This window comes from Schistocerca cancellata, chromosome 4, assembly GCF_023864275.1.
Source record: "Schistocerca cancellata isolate TAMUIC-IGC-003103 chromosome 4, iqSchCanc2.1, whole genome shotgun sequence".
Classification (NCBI taxonomy): Eukaryota; Metazoa; Arthropoda; class Insecta; order Orthoptera; family Acrididae; genus Schistocerca; species Schistocerca cancellata.
This window is the reverse complement of record NC_064629.1, coordinates 479,260,516-479,284,260: the sequence shown is the minus strand read 5'-3', so window position 1 is coordinate 479,284,260 and position 23,745 is coordinate 479,260,516. Positions and strand designations below refer to the sequence as shown.

General features: G+C 40.4%; 1 protein-coding gene across 1 annotated transcript in view; it reads right to left on the bottom strand.

Annotated features, from left to right (window-relative positions):
- Positions 1 to 1,486: 1,486 nt before the first annotated feature.
- The window catches only part of LOC126184269 (uncharacterized), a 324,304-nt gene continuing 302,045 nt past the window's right edge, over positions 1,487 to 23,745 (bottom strand). The window contains exon 3 of the mRNA XM_049926643.1: positions 1,487 to 1,625. Coding sequence (XP_049782600.1) covers positions 1,487 to 1,625 — 139 coding nt within the window. The remainder of the gene's footprint in view (positions 1,626 to 23,745) is intronic.

Genomic DNA, 23,745 nt, shown 5'->3' with positions numbered 1-23,745 from the left:
TGCGAAACTCTCAGGGACGTCATTAAACAAAAAATATGAAGAGACAAACAAAAGTGTGATAACATACTGATAAGCGAGGGACGTAATTAATAAATGATACACACCACTCACCAAACTATGTCAGTGAACATTTTTAAGTACTGCAGAGAAATTACAACACGAATTCCCAAAACCACATACAACGCCTATAAATATTTGTGCACTAAATAAAATGACGCTATCACCAACCACAGACCTTGAAGCTATTAAAACGGTACAAAACCCAAAAAACAAATTTAAATGTCAGCAGGTTTAGATGGGGCACCAGTCTGTGTGATTAAACTATATACGCAGAGACCAGAAGCTCCATACCAAACGTAATAAGTGAGCTATTCGCATCAGGGAACATTTGAGATTATTCAAAGTAGGCAATAGTTTTGTGTCTGGTCATAAAAGGTAATACAGAAAACTGAGAGAACTACTGGCTCATTTCAATGCCGCCAGCCGTCTCAAAAATAATATAACCAATTACGGAAGACTGATTAACGAATAACTTAAGTAAATACGATCTTTTGTATGAATCACGGTTTTGGTTCGAAATGTTACAAATACAGAAACAGCAATAGAAGATTTCACAAAAGTGTTATCTGATGTTCTTCGCAATAATGAGGGTGTCACAGGCATGTTCTTAGATCTTTCAATACTGAAGATCATAATATTCTACTAAGTAAATTACAATCATCAGGGAAATGTGCTGCAATTAATGACTGATTCCAATCAGTACTAGCAGATTAGGGTACAAGTAAAGGGAGTAAAGTCACCCAAATCTCAAATAAGGTCAAATCTTTAGTGAAACATTTATCAGAAACAAAATAAATTAAAACAGAAGTTCTTTAACACAGTATATTAAGGCCATTATTGTTCGTCATAGGTGAAAGAAAATTCCAGTGGGGATAGTCATCGATATAAAATTATCTTTACTGGTGAGATCAATATTATAGTCGCTGAGAAACCAGAATATTTCTTGCAGAGAAAGCTAATGCAGCCCTAAAGTATATTTACGATTCGTCAATACGCATTAAAGTGGCATTGAATATAAAGACTACAAATGGCAGGAATTTCAGTTTGAAGAGACAAAATGACACTGTTAAATTAAAAGTAGATGATAACTTCATAGACTACATAACAGAAACAAAATTTTAGGAATGAATATTGATTGTCACTTGAAGGTGTATGAACATAAAAACCGATTTGGAAACAAAATCGATTAGATGTGCACACGGAGTTCTAGGTGTTGAACAGAAAACTATGTATGAGTTCTGTTAGCTTTGACCTTTCAGTGTAAATCTTACTGTCGAAACTCTACCTCAGCCTTTTTATTTCAGTACTTCACATTAAACATTCATCTACTTTAGTTTGAGTCAGATACACTATCATTCTCCTGTGACCCTAACCATTAGCATATTCTTTAAGAATCATTGTTAACATTTACTCTAAATAAAGTATATTAAATTGGATTACTTTCAGGGATACTCACGTGTCTGTTGGCACGGGTAATAGACTTGATATTATCCTCTTCAGGCAGTGGCACATACAACGCACGCAGCAGCCGGATGCAACGTTTGTATACTTCTTGAATCTGTAGCCTGCAAGAAAGGCAAAACATATCCGTATTTTATGTGCTGACTACTGTCGTTTCAGGATATTTAACAATGAAACGATCAGTTTATTAATTTAACATTCAAGAAAGGTGCATAGAAACATAATGTTAAAATCTTCTTTGTTTTAGACATCACAGAACATATCTACAAACATAATGAAATATTATGGTTAGTGGAATACATAAAAAATTTATCCATTGTACGTGATGGTGGAGCACTAAATAATATTGTGAAGTTGTCTTCTAAGATTAGATACTGAACCAGTCTTGTTAAGAAAGACTGTCATTATCGATCCCGAATACAGTGATACTATAATTACGCACAACGGATGGAGAGTACCTAATGCTGTCCTGTCAGAAGGTCTAATCAGTAAACCACTAGAGATACAGTCTCTGAAAACATCATCTGAACAGGCAATAAAAGGAAGAATATGAAGGTATGTACTTAGAAACTGAATGGGGTGCACTGTGTATAACAATTTTAGAGTGTAATCCAAGACGGACAGCCTAAGACATTAAATAGAAATCCCATCTTTTCGGAAGACGTGACGGTAAATAATTTGTGGCATTAATGAATCTTCCAGGTTAATGGATATAGGTAGCAGGAAGCAATATTTTGGCATACCGTTCTAGGAACGTACGCTCTCAAAACGTTAACATTAAAGCCATGATGGGGAAAGTCTCCCTTGCATGGTCTGACGCTGTAGTTGTCTGAGCATCTCCCGGACCCTTTCACGTTTACTGAATGAACCTGTAACAAAACGTGCTGCCTTTCTTTGGATAATATATATTTCCTCTATTAGTCATATCAAGTACGGATTCTTTACTGACGAGCAACAGGGTTTGGTAAACTGCTTCCCTTCTCCTGAGGATTCTTCCATTGGATCCCAGCCTACCACCCTCCTCACTTGCGACTAATTTTGTGCTGTCGTTACATTTTATACCTCTCCGTACATATATTCCTAGATTTTTATGGTCGTGCTTGCTTGAATTTATGTTTGCACCAGATAATTTGAGAAACTGAAACTATAACAGAAGTCTGGGAATTATGCTCAGAAGTTACGAAGATGATTCAGTTTTAAACAATCCTAATAACGTAAACTGAGGAGGATCACTGCAGTCAGCTGCATTTACGAATGAACATATACCACGCTTTCATATAATCCTAATAACGATACTAATTATTCAAAGACTGGCCGTTTGTGATTGTCATTATTCCTTAGCCCTGGAAACAATTACATTGTTTATTCATTAGCCATTGGGAACATCCCATTCAAATATTCAAGTTAATAAAAGAGACATCGGGTTTAAAACGCAACTCTGTCACTCTTCTCTCTCAGCTGTTGCTTCCCTTTAGCACCCATCGAGTATTATAACTGCAGTACGATACCCTGTAAAGTTGTATACAGCCCTTAACGTCAGGTATTTTATCTCTTGTACCTTAAGAATTTCGAAAAATGTTTTCATGTCAACATTGCAAGAAGTTCCTCTCCATCCGCAAATGTTGTAAATAGAAGTTTACCTTTCTTAGTTAATCTTTTACGATACTTTGTCAGCATGGCAATCCAAAGTGATCTCCCCCGAGATCTGCTTCTACCAGACATTCTATTCTCGTGCAACTAATTCGTGTTACTATCAAGCAGTATTATTAACCTGATGAATCTCTATTACTCAGACCTATCTGCAGTTGACTTCCTTAGAACAGGAGTTTTTACTTTGTTCTTGAAATCTGAAGGTACTTCTGTTGTTTCATACATCTAGCACATAAGGTGGAATTATTTTGTCATGGTATGGTCTGCCAAGACTCTCAATAACTACGAATTAACGTCGTCATCTGCAGATGTCTTGTTCCATCTAATGTCTGTCATTTTCTTACTTCAGAAACGTATTTCCTATCTCTTCTTCATCTACATCCACAAACATACAAAGTGTTCTACGTCTGTGCGATGTGTAAATTAAAACTTCATTTTTATGACACCTTATTTTCATTACAGGAAAATACCGTTTAGACAAACAGATATTGATGGGAATACATCGTGGCTGAACTTTTCAGGAGGACAGTGCACCACAGCATTCCCAGAGACCACGTTTCAAAATGGCTCTGAGCACTATGCGACTTAACTTCTGAGGTCATCAGTCGCGTAGAACTTAGAACTAATTAAACCTAACCAACCTAAGGACGTCACACACATCCATGCCCGAGGCAGGATTCGAAGCTGCGACCGTATCGGTCTCTCGGCTCCAGACTGTTGCGCCTAGAACCGCACGGCCACTCCGGCCGGCCCCAGAGACCATTCAAATACTACATGTGGCCATCTTTCGAACTTTGAAAAAAGGCGAAATTATTTACATAATGGACATGCGAGCGTCATTCCGATAGATCGCACAGACAGTTCGCCTTATTGCTATGACTGCACAACGAGTACCTACGAATTGACCCGGGACAACAGTATTAGGGCATGGTTTAACAGGCAGAGTGCCGCCACGAACTATCGGGAAAAGACTGCTGGAAGCTAGAGTGAGATCTTGAATTGTCGTACATAGTTTACCACTGATACCATACTATAGACAACATAAACTTGCATATTGTAAAGCTGGAATAAACAGGTACATTGAGTGGCATTCTGTGGTGTTCTTCAGTGAGCCTCCCTTTTGTTTGTGGCGCTAAGATGTGCACCATCGTGTCCGTAAACGATCCAATGAAATGCCACAGTAAGCAGTGGTTCTCAAGACACATTTTCATGTATATCGTCCAGATACGGACATCGATTCCGTCAGAGCAGATATCGACGTGGCGAGTATAAGAGGTTACGGGGTCCGACAACTCTAGATAAGTCGCGAGCCCTGCGCCTTCCCTGCTGACATATCATGCTGAGAGTAGACACGATTGACATCATCCACGTGAATCAGTACTGGAATCTGTGATCTCACTACATGATTAGTCTACTGATTGCTATATACACTATTACTTGCTGCCCTGATAACGACTTTGAGAGGACTTACGGACTTTATACAATTATTCTGTCACCATCAAGTTTGCGTTCTCGCACCGACTCACCTCATTCACTTTCATGAACTGTAACTTTGCTCTGTGGCTGTTTATTTGTGTAAAAAGCTATGCACCTTCGTACACAAAATCCAAACAAGGGTGTTCGAAACATATCCCTCCAAGTCTTGGTAATGTCGTAAGGTGAGCTATTGCATATTTCAACAAAACGGATTTTGTAATTGTTGAAGCAATAAAAAAGCATTTTCCATAATATGTAATATGAAAGAGGTGGGACGAGGGAGAGGTGCTTTGTACCCATCGCCAAGAAACCTAAGAAAAGGAACACAGTTCGATAAATGTATTTAAATTTTATTAACAACATACTTTTAGACAGGTACTGATGTATAAGTATGGTACAGAAAATGAAAATATCGTTTATCAGAATTTGACCAACACCAGCGCATTTTCTGTAATGTTCACACCGAGTACAGGGATAATTTATGGCCACCACAAAACATTTGAAAAAATTGAAAATTTTTTAGTTGTTGTTGATTTTAAGTTACAACATACCTTTTAAAATGGTAACAGATGTGTAAGAAAGTCCTGACACTCAACAGATGAATATGACATTTGTTGCAAGAAGTCACATTTTCTACAAACACTTAAATTTTTGGGTTAAGTTTTACTGAAAAATTTAAAAGGGCTATAGACTCTAAGAAGTCCTTAGAAACAAGAAATATTTTTTTAAAAATTTTTAAACATAAAGCACCAGACTAGATTAGGATATTTCCAAAAGGTAGGCTCAAAGTACCTCCAACACCCCCTTTTGGTATTGCGAGGAATGCTCGCCAATGTACGACAAAAATGATAATCGTTGCTGTATTACTCATCATGAGCAGAGTACCATATGGTGGATCCTAATACGAGAATGCAAGGGCCCACACTGGTGTTCACAACAAAAACCGCCTTAATAAATGTAATGATCCTTGTCTGATCTGCCTGTTCACCTGATTTGTCACCCTAGAATATGTCTGTGATGGGAAGAAAAGACGAGTACATTTCATACTGGCCTCCAGCCATTAATAATTTTTTAGGTGTCAGAAATCGGAATTTTCGTTTCTTTTATTTCACAAGTAACTGTAGTTACCTGTAAACCGGACCTTTCAATATCATTTTCGACAGTTTTACTTTAAATATTTTGATATTCAAATCTTTGTTGTCCAATAAAAAACGATTGGCACATTTATGGAAATTGTTATTCTGATCAGTACCACCAAATATTTTCCGATCGTTTATTGACGGGTTTGTCGCACGGGAGGAATTCCTGATGTTACTGTCACGTGGACTAATCTTGGGGCATTTGCACCCACACTTAAAAACTGTTTCACTTTGCTGTTACGACTACATCTTATGGATGAGGATGGCAGTTGAAGGTGGTTGTGGATATAGAGCAAAGTAGAAATAATTCAATAGTGAAATAAATGGGAACAATCGCCACGCAGCCTCATCGACAATTTCAATAACATATATTTTATATCTTTTAATTTTTTGCGAGACACTGCAAAGATGAATGATGTAATTATATCAAATTATTGCAAATGCCCTGGCAGACTTAAAAATAACCGTTCTAAACGCTATCAAGTTAACTGTAGTGGAAGCCGTGGTGGTATGGAAGTTGAAGTGGCAAAGAAAATTTTTGAAAGGTCTGTCTCATGGTACAACGTTAAACACGTCAATTTCCTTAATGATTGAAGAATTGAAACCTTATGGTACTGACACCCTAGTAAAAGAGCTTGGATGTATTGGTCACATTCAGAAGAGAATGGGGTCAAGACTGAGGCAGCCCAAAACAAAATTAGTAGGAAAGCAGCTTGCTGATGGAAAGCCTCTGTGAGGTAGGAATACTCTGACAGATGGTGTCATAGACAAACTGCAGAGATATTACGCGCTTCGTATAAGGTGGAATACCAAATGTGTAAGTGAGATGAGGTAGGCAATTTGGAGATTATTTTTCCATACGATATCGACAGATGCAAAACCTGAGCACAGTTTATGTCCACCTGGTCCATCGTCATGGTGTAAGTACAATAAATTGAAAAATACAGGAGAAATCTATGAACACAAATGTAATTCATCTGCAGCAGTTATGGAAGAAATTAAGCCGATACGTAGAAATTATCAAATGGAACATTACTGGGAAAATGTCTATGTGGAGCCGGCCAGGGTGGCCGAGCGGTTCTAGGCGCTACAGGCTGGAACCGTGCGACCGCTACGGTCGCAGGTTCGAATCCTGCCTCGGGCATGGATGTGTGTGATGTCCCTAGGTTAGTTAGGTTTAAGTAGTTCTAAGTTCTAGGAGACTGATGACCTCAGAAGTTAAGTCCCATAGTGCTCAGAGCCATTTGAACCATGTCGATATGGAAAAACACAAAATTGCAGTGAAAGTGTGAATAATGTAATTTGAAGTCTCTTTTTCTTTAAATTCATGCTTTACATTTTGGGGACCGTAACTGTTTACAATAAAATAAATATGATTAAGTGTGATGTTCCGAAGAGGCTAGGACTAAGACCAAGTTGTCTCCCAATTCAATCCATGGCTGCAATAGACTCGGAAAGAATACGAAATGCTGAAAGTGTACAAAATGATTATGAAAGCAAACTTCAACACAAAAAGTGTAAAAATAGAACCGTTATATGAGATCGAAGACCTTGAAAATCCAACTTATGCGGCTGGAATATTCTAAACAGATAATAGATTTTAAAGCTTCGTTTCTCAAATTTGCATTTTTAAATTACAAGTACCATTTTCTGTAAAACTATAATAATAACTGTGCTCAAACTTTCACAGGCACTTGTAATTTATATGTTTACTATTTTAAAATGTTTCGGCTCAATTTCGTGTTACAGGAAAATGTTATGAGATATTCTACGTGATATTTTTTGTTAAAATATTAGTATTCAGATAAAAAAATGTTAATTTCTCATGTTACAGTCCATTACCCCAAAGCATTTTCAAATATTGAATAATGCCTGTACCAAGCTGCAAGAATTTCATAATGACATCATAAGTACTTTCCACGTAAAATATACCTAAAACTTGTACATTCAGCAAGGAAAACATATAGCCTTCCTGGTCTTCGTAATATACTTACAGTCTTTTGCAATAGGTACGAAATAAGTCATTAAAGCGGTGAATGTTTCAAAAAATTAGTAGTGGTTTTTTTTCATTTAATTTCTCTTTTCCTCAGCAAATCTGAGGATGTTTCACACTGCTACTAGGGCCCTGGCAACAACGATGGATTCCTTTTCGTATTCCATAGTCACAGAACATTGTAATTAAAACTGTCTTTTATTGTATGAGATCATAAACATTATGAGATTAAACTAGCAAACATTTCTAGTCCCCATAAGCAAGATATTCAGACAGTTACCAGTGAAATTAAGTTTTCGTTTGTTTCATTACAGTCGACCAGTCTCAATTTTGATGTAAAGATTCTGCCAGAAATTCACACGATATTGATGTCTTAGAACATCAGTTTTAATAAACTTGTCTTTCCGTTTCATTTTCCTTGTACACCCTTTCACAGACCCAATATCCTTGCTAGCCTTTTATATCAGACCATATGAAATTTCAGCTCGATGACTGTCAGTATTAGATTAATGGTGCATCCTGATGTCAAACATTTAACTAATGCAAAAATATATTTAAAGGAATAAACATTGGTGTTATTACTTAAGTGTTTCATATGTTGAAATTCCTCTCAGTAACCTTAACGATGAGATGTTATTTTTTCCCTTTCCGGTTGTACTGCTGCCATATTTATTACGAAAGCTTCATAAGAATGCTAATGACCTTTTAAATAGAGATTGAAGACATTTCTAAATAAAGGAAATAGCTATATAAAACAGCTTTTTCTTAAACCGCTTTGAAGTGTGAAACATCAGGCGCATTTAATAATCTTAAAAATTGAAGTAAAAATGTACTAATTTTTTAGGAACAGGAAATATGATTGCCGCTGTTCTTGTAGTACACTTCACCGATAATCTTCGGTTGTCTCTATCAAACAATATTTAAAATACAAGGTTTACGAGGGAAATAGATTACATCACGAGTCCAGCAATTCATGCTTCCTACACAAGAGACGCAGTGTGGATTATTCAAATTTCTGCTGATGTATATACTGTTGAGTGGTACTTAAGTAAATAAGATAGTGAAATCGAAGTGAAGTACAAATTAGAATATAAACGAAAAACTTAGTTTAGTTTAGAAGAATTACACACTGGCAAACAGCGGGCAGAACAGCAGAGCAGAAGAGACAATGACCATGAAGTCAGCAAGTTCCACATAAGCGGACGCTGTCGATTCAGCCGTCAGGGCATCGCCCAACCGGCTCACGTGTTTCTCAGTTGTCACATGTGAGCAAAGGCCCTTGCCTACTTTCCAAGAGCCAATGACCGTCGTTAAGAAGATTCTTCGAGAAGCTTTTCAACGTGACAGAAGAGGCAATGACCAGCTCACGTGTTTCTCAGTCGTCACATGTGATCAAAGGCCCACGCCTACATTCCAAGAGCCAATGACCGACGTTAAGAAGATTCTTCAAGAAGCTTTTCAACGTGACTGAAGAGGCAATGACCGTGAAGTCGTTCACTTCCAGTAAACTGAAGTGAATAAATACGCGAGACGCAGTGAGCCTGACAGATGGCGGAAGAAGAAAAGGAGAGAAGAGTAGCAGTAGTTTTCAGTCAGTTTCGGTGCTGAAGACCGTCATGCAAGAAGAGACTACATCATACACAGAAGCACCAAGTCCACCGCTGTAATGGAATAGCAAGCAGCAGCCTCGGCGCCAGAAGACTGAAGTTAAAAGGTATTTGAAGACTGAGTTTTACATATCCGGGTGACTCGTGAGGACGGGAAGGAGACGGCCTCACATCAGCAGTCACCTGTGAGCTGGGATGAAGATCTGACAGCCGAAGACTGGCAAGTGGGAGTCCGTTGTTCGAGTGCGGGACACTGGGCTTCCCCCGCCGCGCCGGTCCGCTGGCCAATGCACAACACACGCGGCCGCTTAGAGAAGAGAAACACTGGGACGCCACATCCAAGGTATCACCATCCGATGCACGACTTCGCTCGCAATAATTAAATGGGCCACCTCGCGCTGCGCGTCTCCAGTCAGCTGGACGAGACGGCGACACGAGATACACTCCGCCATGCGTAATCAGACGCCGCCGCTGCTTCAGCAGAAGGCTTCGCAAACGACACAGCTGCCGTTCTCTGAGCCAGAACATCGAGTAAGGAAACAGTTGTACGAAACTTGCAATAAAAGTTATCTTATGTAAAAATGCTGTTTCATTCTACCTCATACCCGAGCCAAGGAAGAATCCACTCTGCCCACATATTGTTAAGAGAGAAAAAGTAATTTTAGGATTTTCACCCTGACATAATGCTTTAGAATTAAATGCCCATTGCAGTAATGCTCATCCTGACAACTTACTAGCATCAAAAGAGAAAAGTCAGTTACATTTAGTAGCAGAAGTGTTACATTTAGTATCAGAACTGTTACATTTGGTGTCGGAGAAAAATCCTTTGGCTCAATATGAGGTATGAAGGACAATAACTAAAGGTTCACAGTTAGTATTGTTTAATGTGTGAAAGGATATAGGTTTGCATAGCAGTCGTAATATTTTCTTTATTTACAAGTGTATTTTCTCTCATGATTTTAAGAGTTTGTCGAAAATATTTAAACATCTTTTTCATTCAGTGTAGTAAGATTGTGTAACTAACAGTTTTTAAAATGATGACACGAAATCGTACAAAGTCGGAGTCAGCACCATAAGCGGTTAGTACTGAGGAAGCTATTCAGAGCTTCGATAATCAGATAGCACAGCTTAAAAGTGATAATAATGCATTACTTAAACAGTTGAGTGAGGTTAGGCAAACCAGTTCAATCCTTCCACCCTAGATTCCTCAGCAGCAGCCTTGGTAACTCCTTTTTCAGGTAAACCTGGCGAAGACATAACAGCCTTTTTTGATGATTTAGTAGCAGCTGCAAAGTTAGGATCATGGTCAGATGAACCGCTCTTACAAATGACAAAGTTGAGATTGATAGGAGAGGCTAAAGCACACGTATTATACCATGAAGAATTACGGAATGCTTCAACATTTGAGAAACTGAAGAAAGGATTACTTACACGTTTTCAAAAACAGAACAGCTGTAGATTTTATAGGGAACAGTTAAACACTATCACTCAGAGGCAAAACGAGTCGTTAGAATGCTTTGTACACTCCTGGAAATTGAAATAAGAACACCGTGAATTCATTGTCCCAGGAAGGGGAAACTTTATTGACACATTCCTGGGGTCAGATACATCACATGATCACACTGACAGAACCACAGGTACACAGACACAGGCAACAGAGCATGCACAATGTCGGCACTAGTACAGTGTATATCCACCCTTCGCAGCAATGCAGGCTGCTATTCTCCCATGGAGACGATCGTAGAGATGCTGGATGTAGTCCTGTGGAACGGCTTGCCATACCATTTCCACCTGGCGCCTCAGTTGGACCAGCGTTCGTGCTGGACGTGCAGACCGCGTGAGACGACGCTTCATCCAGTCCCCAACATGCTCAATGGGGGACAGATCCGGAGATCTTGCTGGCCAGGGTAGTTGACTTACACCTTCTAGAGCACGTTGGGTGGCACGGGATACTTGCGGACGTGCATTGTCCTGTTGGAACAGCAAGTTCCCTTGCCGGTCTAGGAATGGTAAAATGATGGGTTCGATGACGGTTTGGATGTACCGTGCACTATTCAGTGTCCCCTCGACGATCACCAGTGGTGTACGGCCAGTGTAGGAGATCGCTCCCCACACCATGATGCCGGGTGTTGGCCCTGTGTGCCTCGGTCGTATGCAGTCCTGATTGTGGCGCTCACCTGCACGGCGCCAAACACGCATACGACCATCATTGGCACCAAGGCAGAAGCGACTCTCATCGCTGAAGACGACACGTCTCCATTCGTCCCTCCATTCACGCCTGTCGCGACACCACTGGAGGCGGGCTGCACGATGTTGGGGCGTGAGCGGAAGACGGCCTAACGGTGTGCGGGACCGTAGCCCAGCTTCATGGAGACGGTTGCGAATGGTCCTCGCCGATACCCCTGGAGCAACAGTGTCCCTAATTTGCTGGGAAGTGGCGGTGCGGTCCCCTACGGCACTGCGTAGGATCCTACGGTCTTGGCGTGCATCCGTGCGTCGCTGCGGTCCGGTCCCAGGTCGACGGGCACGTGCACCTTCCGCCGACCACTGGCGACAACATCGATGTACTGTGGAGACCTCACGCCCCACGTGTTGAGCAATTCGGCGGTACGTCCACCCGGCCTCCCGCATGCCCACCATACGGCCTCGCTCAAAGTCCGTCAACAGCACATACGGTTCACGTCCACGCTGTCGCGGCATGCTACCAGTGTTAAAGACTGCGATGGAGCTCCGTATGCCACGGCAAACTGGCTGACACTGACGGCGGCGGTGCACAAATGCTGCGCAGCTAGCGCCATTCGACAGCCAACACCGCGGTTCCTGGTGTGTCCGCTGTGCCGTGCGTGTGATCATTGCTTGTACAGCCCTCTCGCAGTGTCCGGAGCAAGTATGGTGGGTCTGACACACCGGTGTCAATGTGTTCTTTTTTCCATTTCCAGGAGTGTAGATAGGATTAGAAAAGTTGATATTAACACCTATCAGTTGACAACTAGTAAAGAAGTAAATAAAGTTATTTTACAAGAGGCAGAAAACTGAGCTCTTGATACATTTTTACGTGGGTTACCTCCTGAAACGTCCCGTCGTGTGAGGGCAGAGTTTCCTAAAAATTTTGCAGAAGCTGTGTCTGTGGCGACAGCTTTCGAAGAAATAGACATTGCCACCAGATACAAGGAGAAGCGAAATGTATTTTCAGCAGGAGCACGATGTTTTAGGTGAGATCGACGGGAACATATAGCAAAAAATTGCAGACAACCTAAATGCACTAACTGTAAAAGAATAGGTCACACATTCAAGGAATGCAGGTCTAAAAACGGTTTTTGGAAATAGAAATCAGTTAAACTCAAACGGGAATGTCGGAACTGCCGCCAGGCTTTCCCAATAAAATTTCATGCCATTAAAGCGAATGTGAAGGCGGAATGCTGGTTATCTGCTGCCATACAGGATAAAGAGGCAAGGATACTGGTGGATACAGGCGCAAACGTATCAATAGTGAGTAATGAATGTATTGGAGAAAGGAAATATGACCCTCCAAGGTATAGATTAAGTGGGGTAGGAGGAGGTACAGTGAAGTCATTACGATGTACATCATTGATTTTCTATATTCACGGTGTACAATTTCAAGAAGATGTAGAAGTGGTAACAAAGGTGACTGACGAGTACGACGCGATCATAGGACTGGATTTCCTGAATAAACATCGCGCTAAAATCGACCTCAGACAGCAAATTGTTGAACTTAGTGGAATAGTGTGTCAGATAGGTGACACCGCTGCAAAGACCCCGCTGCAGCAAGATTTCCCCAACCGGGAAGCAAAATCAACTACACTGCGTGCAACATCCTTGAAGGTTGATTCGCGGGATAAGATACCATTTGGCGCAGTAAAACTTTTCTTTATGACCGCTGACCCCGAGGTACCTACAGATACAATATGTTTAATAGAGCCATTAGAGGAAAATGAGGAATTAGATGTATCACATTGTTTTGTACGTAGAAGTGTTGTACGGGTTCAAGATGTTGAGGGTGAAAGAAAACTACCGGTACATATTGACAATTTCGGAGTGGAGGACAAAGAGTTGCATAAGGGAATATTAGTAGCTACAGTCAGTACTTTTGAAGACGAAGATTTCATTTGGTCAGATATTACTGATGGTCAGAAACCTGACGCCTATAAAACCGCATTACGCCAGAAGATTGAGCATTTGAAAGGAAATAACAGAGACACGATAGGAGCAGTTTTAGTTGAGTTTCAACATTTATTTAATGCAGAAGGTCCACTGCCAGCAACAGATATCATACAGCATATGATCCCAACAGGAAATACCCCCCCCCCTCCCCAGTTTATTGGAAGCCTTATAGAGTTCCGAATCACTTACAGCCAGTACTGCATGAATTTTTAGAACAGCATCTAAAAGATAGAATTATAGAATATTCTGATTCGCCTTATTATTCAAATATTGTAATTATTCCATAGAAGTCTCCCGACGGTACGAAAAGATATAGATTCTGTTGTGACTACAGACACCTTAACAAACAAACTATCTCAGATGTTTATCCTCTTCCAAACATTACAGATATCATTGACAGTTTGGGTAACAGTAAATTATTTCAAAAATCGATTTACTTAGCGGATATCATCAATTGGAAGTTGCACCTGAAGATAGGCATAAAACAGCATTTTCTACCCCTGGAGGCCACTGGCAATTTAAAAGAATGCCTTTCGGTTTGAAAAATGCACCAGCAACTTTTCAAAGACTACTCGTTGGAGTATTGCGAGGTCTCAAAACTCAGCAATGTTGTGTATATCTAGACGATATTATTGTATTCCCCAAAGACATTAATGAACATGCTGTGCGTCTGCGTAATATTTTTCAGAGACTTAGAAAAGCTAAATCAACATTAAATATGGAAAAATGTAGTTTTTCATTGACAGAGGTTACATACCTAGGGCATGTCATTAGTGAAAAAGTAATTAAAACAGATCCTCGATTAATTTCGGCAGTTAAGGACTTCCCAACACCACAATGCGTTAAGGAAGTACAAAGTTTCATTGGTCTCGCATCGTATTACCGAAAATATGTTCTCAATTTTGCTGAAATTGCCCGACCCTTAACCCAATTATTGAAAAAGGGTGCAAAATTTCATTGGTCTGAGGATTGTGAATCAGCATTTCAAACCCTTAAAGATAAGTTAACACACAGTCCAGAATTAGCCTACCCAGATTATAATAAAGAATCTATTTTATCCTGTGACGCAAGTGGTCATTCAGTAGGAGTTGTTTTGAGTCAGAATATTAATGGCGCGGAACACCCCATAGCCTACGCTTCGAGACAACTAACAACGGCAGAAAGAAATTATTCCACAACGGAGAAAGAATTGTTAAGTGTTATTTTTGGCATCAAATACTTTAAATGCTACTTGTATGGTAGGATATTCAAGGTTATTACAGACCACGCAGCTTTAAAATGGTTGCTTGGGTTAAAAGATCCATCTAGCCATCTCATCCGTTGGGCCCTGTGTCTTTCCGAAATGGATTTCGAAGTTATCCATAAACCAGGCAAAAAACACACGAATGCAGAGTGCCTACGTCGGAAAATAGTACTTTTGGAAGCAAGAGGCTGAGATACTGAGGACTGGAGAAAGGCAAAAGATGAGGATACAGAATGCAAAAAATACGCAACTCAAAAACAATTTTGCTTTGAAGGTGGTGTATTATGCCGTAAAACAAAACTTGGACCGCGAATTGTCGTTCCCCAACGCCTTAGACAAGAAATAATGACAGAGGCCCACGATCATATCCTTGCAGGACACGGTGGACAGCAGACAACCGAAAGACGCGTAGCAGAGCGATTTTGGTGGCAAACCAGAAAGCAGGATGTGGCGCAGTACGTTCGTAATTGCATTACGTGCGCACAACGAGCTGAACTTTCTCGTTCAAAAATACACTTACAGAGGCTCCCCGAGGCTTCATGTCCATTTCAAATCTGTGGACTGGATCTCTACGGGCCATTTCATAAAACACCTGCTGGTAATAAGTATGTTCTTACGATTATAAATCACTTTTCACGCTATCTAGCTATGGTGAGTCTCCCAGATCAGCAAGCAAATACTGCAGCCCAAGCTTTAGTTAACAACTGGATACTTAAATTTGGCGTACCAGAAGCTATTATCACAGATCAGGGATCTAATTTTATGTCTTAATTAATGAAACAGCTATGCCACTTACGAAAAATACGTAAATTACGCACAACTCCGTTATACTCTCAGTGCAACGGACGCACAGAAAGAGTTCATCGGACAATTGGCAAGATGCTTAATTATTATATTAACGAACAACATTCTAATTGGGATACGTATTTACCAATAATCGTGTCGGTATACAACACCAAAACGCATGAAGCAACTGGCATGTCACCTTATGAAGTGGTCTATGGGAGAAAAATGCCGTCCCTTTTTGATGTAATCAGGCAGAAAAACGGAAAAGTCGGAGAAACAGTAAGAGATTTCAGTCGAATGGTGAAGGATGTATGGAAAAAGGTTCAAAAATCTAATACAAAGGCTTTGGAACGACAGGAAAGATTAGGTAATGCCCAAGCTAAATATCCAAATTACAAAATCGGTCAGTGGCTGATGCTGTCAACCTCATACATTGCAAAAGGAAAAACGAAAAAATTTGTAGCAAACTACAGAGGTCCTTATCAAATTATTGAGATCACGTCATCAGTCGACGTTAAACTGTAACTGCCCACCTGAACTACTATTGTCCATGCAAGTCGTTTAAAACCTTTTAAGGGCACTCCAGATGTAATTCCTTCAACAATAGTTTCTGCTTTGGGGAAGGGTGGAGGAAGTGTCCGAAAAGGACAAAGAGTGGCCACGCCAGCACAACATACACACATGGCATCATACAGTCTTCGACCAAGGGTGCGAATGTCCTAGTGGAATGATAGTAGACTGTGGATAATATACAAATGTAAATAATTAATAAATAAATGGTAATGGTTTATTTTTTAAGAAAAAAGTTTATCGTAGAAACATGTTGATCTTGTAGTTAACAATGTATTCCTTCCTTCTTTGTTTTTGTTTTTACTAGGTTGGTAGGTTCATAACAATGTTGTTCACTCTTTTCAGAAAACGCCATGCAAAGCATTTCCTACACAAAACCTATCCTACGTCAATTACTCCCTTGACAGTTCCCTTCTGAAGTCATTAGATATGTTCATAAACTCGCAGCAAGGCAAAATTGATGCCATTGTTATGATGCAACATGTCTTAAAATTAAAAGGTGAAAACAAAACTAAAATTATACTGCTAGGAAAGGGTGTATCTGGAACCTTTGTGTTGGTGTTTCTGCTTTGTACAGTTGTCTTTTATTTAAGACGAAAAAATAAGCCAAATAATAATATACCACTTTATCAAATCCCTGTGAACTGGATACCACACTCTTTAACTGGTGTACTTCAGTGGTTACTTTGGAGCATTAGTGTATTAATTTCGTTTATTGTACTTCAGACTTTATTAAACAGTCTTATGTTAAAATAAACAATACTGTAGAATAGATATTCTTGGATATTCTTGCATTAATATTGGGTAAACAAGTGTTGCTATGTAATTTTCTAAGTGAGAAATCTATTTTTGTTTATTCATTGCCATCAAGATTTGTTACACTTATTATAACCATTTATGTGTGAACTATGTGATTCGTGAGCGTACAGTGCTTTAGTAAACTGATAAAGTATTTTCAACATACTTAATGTGAAGCGTGTGTAATCGTCTAAGTCGAGAGTTTTCATTGCTTGTGTTAGTGCTTTTGCCGTGTGAAGAGTGGAGGAATGCTGAGTGGTAAATTCGAGGGAGAATTTCTCCGAAGGGCGGAGGAATGTTGAGTGGTACTTAAGTAAAGAAATTAGTGAAATCGAAGTGAAGTACAAATTAGAATATAAATGAAAAACTTAGTTTCATTTAGAAGAATTACACACTGGCAAACAGCGGGCAGAACAGCAGAGCAGAAGAGACAATGACCATGAAGTCAGCAAGTTCCACATAAGCGGACGCTGTCGATTCAGCCGTCAGGGCATCGCCCGACCGGCTCACGTGTTTCTCAGTTGTCACATGTGAGCAAAGGCCCTTGCCTACATTCCAAGAGCCAATGACCGTCGTTAAGAAGATTCTTCGAGAAGCTTTTCAACATGACAGAAGAGGCAATGACCAGCTCATGTGTTTCTCAGTCGTCACATGTGATCAAAGGCCCTCGTCTACATTCCAGGAGCCAATGACCGACGTTAAGAAGATTCTTCAAGAAGCTTTTCAACGTGACAGAAGAGGCAATGACCGTGAAGTCGTTCACTTCCAGTAAACTGAAGTGAATAAATACGCGAGACGCAGTGAGCCTGACAGATGGAGGAAGAAGAAAAGGAGAGAAGAGTAGCAGTAGTTTTCAGTCAGTGTCGGTGCTGAAGACCGTCATGCAAGAGGAGACTACATCATACACAGAAGCACCAAGCCCGCCGCTGTAATGGAATAGCAAGCAGCAGCCTTGGCGCCAGAAGACTGAAGTTAAATGGTATTTGAAGACTGAGTTTTACATACCCGGGTGACTCGTGAGGACGAGAAGGAGACGGCCTCACATCAGAAGTCACCTGTGCGCTGGGATGAAGATCTGACAGCCAAAGGCTGGCAAGCGGGAGTCCGTTGTTCGAGTCGGGGACACTGACCTTCCCCCGCCGCACCGCCCCGCTGGCCGACGCACAACACACGCGGCCGCTTAGAGAAGAGAAACACTGGGACGCCACATCCAAGGTATCACCATCCGATGCACGACTTCGCTTACAGTAATTAAATGGGCCACCTCGTGCTGCGCGTCTCCAGTCAGCTGGGCGAGACGATGACAGGAGATACACACAGCCACGCGTAATCAGACGCCGCGGCTGCCGCAGCAGACGGCTTTGCAAACGACACAGCTGCCGTTCTCTGAGCCAGAACATCGAGTAAGGAAACAGTTGTACGAAACTTGCAATAAAAGTTATCTTATGTAAAAATGCTGTTTCATTCTACCTCATACCCGAGCCAAGGAAGAACCCACCCTGCCCACATGTTGTTAAGAGAGAAAAAGCAATTTTGGGATTTTCACCCTGACATAATGCTTTAGAATTAAATGCCCATTGTAGTAATGCTCATCCTGACGACTGACTAGCATCCAAAGAGAAAAGTCAATTACATTTTGTAGCAGAAGTGTTACATTTAGTATCAGAACTGTTACAATACTGACGCTTGCTGATTACCATCTCCTAGAGGAAGATGAGTAATAATATCATTGTGTTTTCAGTCATTGTGCTGACAAGACGCAATAAACACTACTTAATCACAATTAAATAAGGCATAGAATTTTCGATGACAATAAAAGAATCATATTTAGATCAGGATTACAAAAGCACTGACACTATTAATTCTTAGTGGTAGCATTACTGCAAATGAAAATGAAAGTCAGAATTTATCATTTTTATTGGTTTCAGTGAAGATGCAGAGCAGATTCATAAAGAAAGAAACGCAACAGATTTTCAGCAACTTTCATTTATGTGAGAGTTACGACTTACTTTCTTTCTTTGCGAACGATGAAATTCTGCATGCTCAATTCATTTCGCATTCATGCAGTAGTATGGTATAAAAATGAGAAACATTAGCATTTAAATTAGCACTATTAAGGAAATATATAAATATATAGGATATAAAGAAACCACACGACGTCTTTGTACAGGAGGGATTTCAGAAAATATCTACGACAACATTTCAAAGATTTCTCAAGCCTTTCTTTCTTAGTTTGAAAACTTTGAAGTTCAACATACCCTTACATGGTTTGAAGTCAGTACATCGGCTTATCTGAAATCTTCCTGCATGATAAAAGCAAACATAAAAACCGGTGTTCGGGAGACTGTTAGCTCCAGGGCTCTGTCAGCAATTTTTACTCTTTAAGAATTCATGGCGTCCATGTCGAGGAAAATTGTTCCCTAGCTTTCCAATATTTCATGACATAATAAAAAAAGCACCTGAATCGACTACTGTTCTGGATTCAAGAGCAGTGCGCGTGATTTTGTTTATATCGTGTCAAGGCAATGCCACAGTAGTTCCGAGGATTTCCAACATGGCGATGGCTATCCACCAAAATCACATTAAAAGTGACACACGTTTTTGTATTAAACACAATTCAGAAATGTCAGTCTTATAATAGACCCCATCGTGTTTAGTAATTTCCTCACTACGTCTTTGCCAAATGTTAGAAAGTTTTGATTACCGCCTGAAGGCAGCGTGGATTTGGGTAAGGGTCAAGTTACTAGTATTTTTTTCTACGGCTCAAATAGAGAAGGAAATGGAGAAGGATTCGATTTTCTGCAGAGGTGTAGCCAAGATGCTGGTTGTATCCGATCCTATATTTGATTGGATATTTTATGTACACACATACAGTTTTTAACAATACAAAATATTCCACGTATGTTCATCGCGCTATGGAATCAATAACTTGATTCATCAATTATAGAGACTATAAATATCACGTATCACCAAAGATTTATATCTTCACATGTTTGTTACATGCTACACCTAAGATCCAAGAACTTCTAATCTGTAATTCTTTCGGGTACACAGAGAAACATTGTCAGAACAGCTATCGTACACAAAATTTTATTAGTGATTTGATTAGCAAGCTCCTTCAGACTGTACACAGTTCGACCTGCATTTTTTAAAATAATTTGTGTTATACGATGTGTTTGTTGTTGTGGTCTTCAGTCCTGAGACTGGTTTGATGCAGCTCTCCATGCTACTCTATCTTGTGCTAGCTTCTTCATCTCCCAGTACCTACCGCAACCTACATCCTTCTGAATCTGCTTAGTGTATTCATCTCTTGGTCTCCCCCTACGATTTTTACCCTCCACGCTGCCCTCCAGTACTAAATTGGTGATCCCTTGATGCCTTAGAACATGTCCTACCAACCGATCCCTTCTTCTGGTCAAGTTGTGCCACAAACTTCTCTTCTCCCCAATCCTATTCAATACTTCCTCATTAGTTATGTGATCTATCCATCTAATCTTCTGCATTCTTCTGTAGCACTACATTTCGAAAGCTTCTATTCTCTTCTTGTCCAAACTATTTACCGTCCATGTTTCACTTCCATACATGGCTACACTCCATACAAATACTTTCAGAACTGACTTCCTGACATTTAAATCTATACTCGATGTTAACAAATTTCTCTTCTTCAGAAACGCTTTCCTTGCCGTTGCCAGTCTACATTTTATATACTCTCTACTTCGACCATCATCAGTTATTTTGCTCCCCAAATAGCAAAACTCCTTTACTACTTTAAGTGTCTCATTTCCTAATCTAATACCCTCAACATCACCCGACTTCATTCGACTACATTCCATTATCCTCGTTTTGCTTTTGTTTATGTTCGTCTTATATCTTCCGTTCAAGACACCATCCATTGGGTTCAACTGCTCTTCCAAGTCCTTTGCTGTCTCTGACAGAATTACAATGTCATCGGCGAACCCAAAGATTTTATTTCTTCTCCAGGGATTTTAATACCTACTCCGAAATTTTCTTTTGTTTCCTTTACAGCTTGCTCAATATACAGATTGAATAACATCGGGGAGAGGCTACAACCCTGTCTTACTCCCTTCCCAACCACTGCTTCCGTTTCATGTCCCTCGACTCTTATAACTGCCATCTGGTTTCTGTACAAATTGTAAATAGCCTTTCGATCACTGTATTTTACCCCTGCCACCTTTAGAATTTGAAAGAGAGTATTCAAGTCAACATTGTCAAAAGCTTTCTCTAAGTCTACAAATGCTAGAAACGTAGGTTTGCCTTTCCTTAATCTTTCTTCTAAGATAAGTCGTAAGGTCAGTATTGCCTCACGTGTTTCAGTATGTCTACGGAATCCAAACTGATCTTCCACGAGGTCGGCTTCTACTAGTTTTTCCATTCGTCTGTAAAGAATTCGTGTTAGTATTTTGCAGCTGTGGCTTATTAAACTGATTGTTCGGTAATTTTCACATCTGTCAACACCTGCTTTCTTTGGGATTGGAATTATTATATTCTTCTTGATGTCTGAGGGTATTTCGCCTGTTTCATACATCTTGCTCACATGATGGTAGAGTTTTGTCAGGACTGGCTCTCCCAAGGCCGTCAGTAGTTGCAATGGAATGTTGTCTACTCCGGGGGCCTTGTTTCGACTCAGGTCTTTCAGTGCTCTGTCAAACGCTCAACGCAGTATCGTATCTCCCATTTCATCTTCATCTACATCCTCTTCCATTTCCATAATATTGTCCTCAAGTACATCGCCCTTGTATAGACCCTCTATATACTCCTTCCACCTTTCTGCTTTCCCTTCTTTGCTTAGAACTGGGTTTCCATCTGAGCTCTTGATGTTCATACAAGTGGTTCTCTTATCTCCAAAGGTCTCTTTAATTTTCCTGTAAAGCAGTATCTATCTTAACTCTAGTGAGATAAGCCTCTACATCCTTACATTTGTCCTATAGCAATCCCTGCTTAGCCATTTTGCACTTCCTGTCGATCTCACTTTTGAGACGTTTGTATTCCTTTTTGCCTGCCTCATTTACTGCATTGTTATATTTTCTCCTTTCATCAATTAAATTCAATATTTCTTCTGTTACCCAAGGATTTCTACTAGCCCTCATCTTTTTACCTACTTGATCCTCTGCTGCCTTCACTACTTCATCCCTCAAAGCTACCCATTCCTCTTCTACTGTATTTCTTTCCCCCATTCCTGTCAATTGTTCCCTTATGCTCTTCCTGAAACTCTGTACAACCTCTGGTTCTTTCAGTTTATCCAGGTCCCATCTCGTTAAATTCCCACCTTTTTGCAGTTTCTTCAGTTTTAATCTACAGGTCATAACCAATAGACTGTGGTCAGAGTCCACATCTGCCCCTGGAAATGTCTTACAATTTAAAATCTGGTTCCTAAATCTCTGTCTTACCATTATATAATGTATCTGATACCTTTTAGTATCTCCTGAGTTCTTCCATGTGTACAACCTTCTATCATGATTCTTAAACCAAGTGTAAGCTATGATTAAGTTGTGCTCTTTGCAAAATTCTACCAGGCGGCTTCCTCTTTATTTCTTAGCCCCAATCCATATTCACCTACTACGTTTCCTTCTCTCCCTTTTCCTACACTCGAATTCCAGTCACCCATGACTATTAAATTTTCGTCTCCCTTCACTATCTGAATAATTTCTTTCAATCCCATCATACATTTCTTCAATTTCTTCGTCATCTGCAGAGCTAGTTGGCATATAAACTTGTACTACTGTAGTAGGTGTAGGCTTCGTATCTATCTTGGCCACCATAATGCGTTCACTATGCTGTTTGTAGTAGGTTACCCGCATTCCTATTTTCCTATTCATTATTAAACCTACTCCTGCATTACTCCTGTTTGACTTTGTGTTCATAACCCTGTAGTCACCTTACCAGAAGTCTTGTTCCTCCTGCCACCGAACTTCACTAATTCCCACTATATGTAACTTTAACCTATCCATTTCCGTTTTTAAATTTTCTAACCTACCTGCACAATTAAGGGATCTGACATTCCACGCTCCGATCCGTAGAACGACAGTTTTCTTTATCCTGATAATGACATCCTCTTGAGTAGTCCCCGCCCGGAGATCCGAATGGGGACTATTTTACCTCCGGAATATTTTACCCAAGAGGACGCCATCATCATTTAATCAAACAGTATTGCTGCATGCCCTCGGGAAAAATTACGGCCGTAGTTTCCCCTTGCTTTTAGGCCAGATCAGTCAATCATCCAGACTGTTGCCCTTGCAACTACTGAAAAGGCTGCTGTCCCTCTTCAGGAACCACACGTTTGTCTGGCCTCTCAGCAGATACCCCTCCGTTGTGGTTGTACCTTTGGTACGGCTATCCGTATCGCTGAGGCACGCAAGCCTCCCCACCAACGGCAAGGTCCATGGTTCATGGGGGGGAGGGGGGGTTAATGGAAATGAAGTCCCATGCTTCATTACAGAGCGTAGGCGAACGATGCGGGAGACCCGCACCGCTTTGCTAGGCAAGGTCCTTGTGGAGGTGGTTTGCCATTGCCCTCCTCCGACCGTGATAGGGATGAATGATGATGATAAAGACGACACAACAACATCCAGTCATCTCGAGGAAGGAAAAATACCTGACCCCGCCGGGAATCGAACACGGGATCCGGTGCTCGGGAAGCAAGAACGCTACCGCGAGACCATGAGCAGCGGATAGTCCCTTTACTTTCTAATGCAACAATAATTACTTAATTGTGTGCATAAATAGGTCTAGGGATCTTGACTGTATTGATTACACGGAGAG